This window comes from Argiope bruennichi, chromosome X2 (assembly GCF_947563725.1).
Source record: "Argiope bruennichi chromosome X2, qqArgBrue1.1, whole genome shotgun sequence".
Classification (NCBI taxonomy): Eukaryota; Metazoa; Arthropoda; class Arachnida; order Araneae; family Araneidae; genus Argiope; species Argiope bruennichi.
The window spans coordinates 117,458,703-117,464,632 of NC_079163.1; the positions used below are offsets into that span (position 1 = coordinate 117,458,703).

The 5,930-nt window shown below is 26.0% G+C and overlaps 1 protein-coding gene across 1 annotated transcript; it reads right to left on the minus strand.

The window, feature by feature from the left end:
* Positions 1-1,200: 1,200 nt before the first annotated feature.
* Positions 1,201-5,459, minus strand: LOC129960821 (zinc transporter ZIP3-like). Its single transcript, XM_056074485.1, has 2 exons — positions 4,119-5,459; positions 1,201-2,789 (listed from the first exon to the last, which is right to left on the minus strand). The coding sequence occupies exons 1-2, from the start codon at positions 5,079-5,081 to the stop codon at positions 2,769-2,771; spliced, it is 984 nt and encodes a 327-aa protein (XP_055930460.1). The 5' UTR covers positions 5,082-5,459; the 3' UTR covers positions 1,201-2,768.
* Between the last annotated feature and the right edge of the window lie 471 nt (positions 5,460-5,930).

Sequence of the window (5,930 nt, forward strand, 5' to 3'; positions counted from 1 at the left end):
ATTTCCCTAATGATTTCCATATTATGTCAATTTTTATAAACAAACACTCCTCAATATACACAAGCTGCAATAACAGACTCCACTGCATGTAAATTCTCAATAAATAACATAAGAAGCAGCAAGGTTTTTATAGCAAAAAGTAAGTATTGCAAGACAGATCAAAGTTACAGCATAAATTTTTAAAGAGCTCCTATTTTTTATAAGTTTGGAGACATTAAAAACATTTGATTTTAGATATTTATATCATCAAAGAAATACATATTTAGAATGAAATCTTTTCTTTTTTCAAACACTACTAACAAATAAATTTATATTTTTAAAATTTTTACAAAATAAAATTAAATACAATTTCTTAAATTTCAATTTGTTCAATGAAAGTTACTTTGTACAGTATTTTAAAATATTAGTTACAATTCTTTCATCTGGATATAAAATTAATCTTTTAATTATTTGATGTGTAAATAAATATCTATACTTTCTTAGAAAATGTGTTTTAATAAATATGTTATATACTCAGAAAGTTAGAAAAATAAAAAAAAATAAAAAAAAATGTAATTTTAATTTATTAATACAGGAAAAATAAAGGATTGATGATTCAATAAACAGAAAGTAACAAAGTACAGGAAATTTCCATACAACATGGTTAAAAAGTCATTCATTGTACATATATGCATTATAAAAATCTGTACAATCTGACAATCTTATTTACAATATAATCCTATGCAGATAACTTTTCGGTACTGTTAGATTTCAAATAATGCATATTCATACTTAATCACAGCATATAATATTAGTTTACATAACCAATATACACAGTTTACTATATATTTATTTATTTACTAAAGAAAAATACATTTTTTTTATATTCCAACTGTTTTCATAAATTATATCCTTTAAATAAACATATTAATATTGTGAAGATTTATTAAAATTGCAATTGGAGAAGAATCATTTGACTACTTGCAGCATGTTATTTAATGTTAATATTTTGCAGAAATAAAAATTACCTCTTAATATAAAACATTGAACAAATTTCTGGGAACAGAAATATTTTTAAACATAGATATAGTTGAGATAAAACAAATGAAAATCTTTTCCGATATAAAGTAAACAAAATATTTAAAGAAATACTTTTAATACATTTTTTTTTAAGTTTAGAAGAATTAAGATTTCACCAGAAAGTGTTAAATAAGTCTGGTTTTCTGATATTTGAAATGAAATCATTTTAATGTTTTGCAGAAATTTTTTTTTATATATCTAAATATGAATTTATGATCGGTAAACTTCCTATATTGAAGAAAATTCCAAGTGAATAAAATAAGACACAGAAATAAAAAATTTTAAATTAAACTCTCAGTCAAAAATTTTAAGTAAATGTTTGTTCAATGCATAAATAATTAATCAAATGAACAGGACTACTAATATTTACATAATATTGGGCACATGAACATTTTCAGTTATATGCTTGAAGATATTAATAAGTATCTATGGGATTTTGTTCTTGATTACCCAGGCTTAAAATTCATTCTGATTTTAATTTTACAGTTATGAACATTTATTTATAGCTTTTGTTTCTATGGAATGATCACTATAACTGTTCTCTTTTCGGTAACTGAAGATTCTAATTTAGGAACTGAGATACTTCTAGGCTGAATCTATTATCACCCAGATGATGAAGTGTTTTAAACATGTGACCAGGACTAATTTAAAATAATTGCATTTTTTAAACATTTTTCCTGACTATAGAAATAGTCATTATTCATTGATTCGTTCAAATTTAAATTCCAAATCTTATACAATATTTTACATATTTAACAAAATAGTAATTTGATACTTTGTTTAAAACAAATAATTAATATAAATCTGAATTACTCAATATGGTAGATGAATGGATCATATGGATTTTTATAGTAAAATGTGACTGTATAAGAAGTAACATATATTCCAAGTGGAACAGCAGCATCTTGAATAGAAAACTCATATGTGATTATCGATCAATGCTAACTTAAGTTGCTTTATCATGTAAAATGCAATTTATTAAGTCTATTGAATATCCTCAGCTAATGTTTATATTAAAAATAAATATATTTTAAAAAATGAAACAAATTGATATTTTAATAAATCCAAAATGAAGCTTGTTCCAATTAATGTTTTTTACAATTGCTTAACTGATTAAGCATCTAAATCCTCCCAAAGAGAAGTAGATTTCTTTCTTTTTATTTTCTTTATATGCATATATTTTGGTTAACTATTGGTCACTAAAACCATTGGTTTCACCTCTTTATGGCATTAGCCCTTAGGGATTTTTTTTTTATCACTTAACAGTTAGTTTTACTCCCTTGCCCAATAATATGGTATCATGTGATTGCTAATAGGGAAGAAAAGAACAGTAACTGTATGGGCAATCTAAATGGGAGTCAGGCCTTACCTTCCCATGACTAGAAAAAGGTAGAAAGCAATTTCTTGATTCTTCATCAAAACTCCATCTTAGTTGAGCTTTTGTCTAGCCATAATCTATGAGATAAACTCATCTAATCAGATCAGACATTTTCATACACATCAGTCTCATTTTAAATTTTAATGGCAGAAGTCAAGTAAAATTTGAATTCATCAATCAATGAAAAATGACCAATCTGTATATGAATGCATTTAAACAATAACTGAATGCTTCTGGAAAAAAGAAAACTAGTAAATCTAGAAATATTTTGTAACTTACCATTTTTATAATGTTCACATGCAAAATTAGTTCCAGAAAGAAAATATTTGGTCTAGCTAAATGTGACCTTGTGCTAGAAATATTTAAAAAGTGAAATATATAAATTGTTCATTGCACATATATATGACTATAGAGATTTGATCTAAAATTTTTAATTTAATATAAAGGAAATAATAAAATGCAGTAGCCACTAGGAAATACTTTCATGGAAGACAGTAAAATCAAATAATTTATAATTTCAATAAAAGGGGCCTTTTTTAAAGCTACAATATGAAAAATGTTTAAAAATATTGTAAAATAAAATTTAATAGATAATAAACTATGGAATTTGTAATAATGCAAAGAAAATCTGGTTTGAAAATATTCCATTCATTCAATTCAACAAATCTAAGGTTTCCTAAAACTTATCAGAGAAGTGTTTTACTACATACAATCACATACACAACTATATACATAGATTGTTTAGTTCATAAAATCTATTCTAATGAAAACTTCAAGAATAAGAACTTACTAAATTATTGGCAAGAAGTAATTCTATTCTAATATATAATATTTACATAAAGCCAAATAATTTAAATTCTTAACATGAATTATTGCTACTAGTATATATTATCTAACTATAAATGAATTCAAGAAAGTTTTTAAAAAACAGAATTTAAATTAGCTAGAATTTTTAATAATGACAATGGCCCCTTCGAACACATTTCTTTCCTTTTTCTTAAACAGATAAAAATATCTGTATACAATTTTAAAAACTTCTTATAAATAAAAGACAACATAAAATTTTATAATCATTTTTACATCATTAATAGAAGAATTAATGCTACAAAATTAAAATGTATTATTAAAAGTAACTCTCTTAATTATGTATCACAGGTATTTAAAAAAAAACATTAATATTAGTTACTAGGTTATCTGTATAGATTTTTTTTTAATGTAACAGACATAATTAAATTTTTATAATAAAAACAGAAACAAATATGATAATACACAATTTATGTTTCTTAAACGCATCAACACTGAGGTTTTAAAAATCACAAATGCTATTAAAAGGGTTTATGGAATGATGTATACAGAATTAGTTATTGGCACAATGAATGATGGAATGAAATAGAATTATTTAAGAAAAGTTTATAAACATGGTGTAGAATATATGTTTTGTAGACTTTATATACAAATATGGTTTTGGTAAACGACTTTTAAAAAATGAAGCAGGTATAAGTTAGACTTTACATCTAATATTATATGAGATTCATCTAAAATATCAGATTAATTCTTCAAAATAACTCAGCAAAAATGTAATAACAGCCATTATAAAGAAACCAAGAAGCACAAAAAATACTTTCAAGATTCTATCTTTTCTGTTGGAAAATTCAGAAGGAAGAAAATTTTGAAAGGTTACATGAAGAAATATTCCAGCTGATAAGCCCTGTAGAAATGCAGATGTTATTTCACCAGCAATGCCAGGTGCATGTTGAACTAGGATTCCTATGATAACACCAAAAGGTACAATTGCAGACAGCCCTATTGCAAACCTAAGGTAGGCTCCAAAAGAATATCTAAGTTTTGTTGAGTTAATGCCCAAAGCAATAGCCATTAAACTCTCATGTATTATTATGGCAATGAACAAATGGACTGCTTTGGTAGCAATGGTTTGTAAACCTAAAGTTATTCCTGCAAATATGGAATGTAGTCCACAAGCCAGAAGAAGGATAAAAAATGCAAAACCACTTCCTCTATGGACTAGTAATGACATATGATTGTGGCCATGACCATGATCAATATGAGTATCAATTGAGATATCATCATTAATATTTTCTTCATCACAGTTTGAAAGATGTGATGATTTACTTTGGAATCCATCAACCAAACTTTGTTCATGGTCTTCTCGTAAATATGAAGGCTCATCAGAAAGATCTTGCATCTCGCATTCTTCAAGAAGACCTTGATTTTGTTCTATATCATCTTGGAGATGAGATTCTTTTCTCTCTTGCCATGCTAAAATAGATTGTTCTAATAACAGAGTAATAATAAATCCAAAAACAATAACACATTCTGCAACAGGAAATTGTATATTTGCATCAGCTTTTTGAAATATGGTAGCAAACATATCTTTAACATTAGGAAGGATTCCTAGAAAACACATGGATAAGAATATTCCTATAGCTGTGCAATTAAACCAGCTAATAATGCGATTACCATATTGCTTGCTTTGAATGGCTCGATCAGGTGAAGTAATTGATTGTGCTTGCGATTTCCAGTATTTAGTTACAAGAACAGGAGTTAAATAAGACGCAAATGTCAACAAATATAAGCATATTATAAATGCGGCACGCAAAAATCTAAGGACAAGCTGATTATCCATTTTAATACTTTGTTCAGTAAGTTCTCATGTTTAAAAAGTAGGTGTAAAAATAACTATACACATTTTCTATTAAAAAAAAACCTACACCTGTATCCACTTTAAAATTCTTCATATTATGAATCCATATATGCAAGATTAATTGCAAATAAATATTAAATTTTTTTAAACAAAAGCAAGCGGTATCGGAAATATATCCGTCAGCGTCGTTCCACAAAACACCAACATAAATAAAAAAAAATTCGGAAAAATTCTCACATATTTTTTAATCACAAGTTTGTCTATTAGAAATGCATTCTAGAAGAAAGATAAAAGAATTAACAGGTACTCGCACAGAAAAAGGAACTCTTTTTCGTTTTCATGTTTCGTTTGTTTGTTCCGGCATTTAATGCAACAGTTACAGTTTATTTGTAAAGTATAGATATATAATTTCTAAACTTTTATTTTCTTTGCTTTTTTTTTAATGACAGTCACATAACTGTAATTTGGGCCACAATATAGATTGTTAATCCTGTTAAATGTTAAATTATGCATTTGGAGCTACAAGCAGCTTGACAAAAGAAATTATGGAACATAATGTCATAATCCTTATTTTCCATATTAAAATGCGTCTAGATCAGTGTAATAGAAAAGATCCAAAAACAGTTAAGCACTATCTTCCCTTTTTTATTTAATATTTAAAGTTAAAGAAATATTCCTATGAGAATTAGTATATTTTATGTCTATATTTCACAGCCCAAACATGAAGTCATTTAATGTCTCTATCTCTATCACTAGACCCCAAAACATTATTTGGATCATTACAGAAATTTTCTGTCCTGAATTAAAATATAATTATTTTTTACGTACAAC

Bases quoted from the DNA above. Each gene is read 5' to 3' on its own strand.
- LOC129960821 (XM_056074485.1), bottom strand. From the start codon at position 5,081: ATGGATAATCAGCTTGTCCTTAGATTTTTGCGTGCCGCATTTATAATA. The intron at 2,790-4,118 runs GTAACCTTTCAA...AAATATTTCTAG, and splicing joins CAGCTGGAATATTTCTTCAT to CACAAGGTCACATTTAGCTA.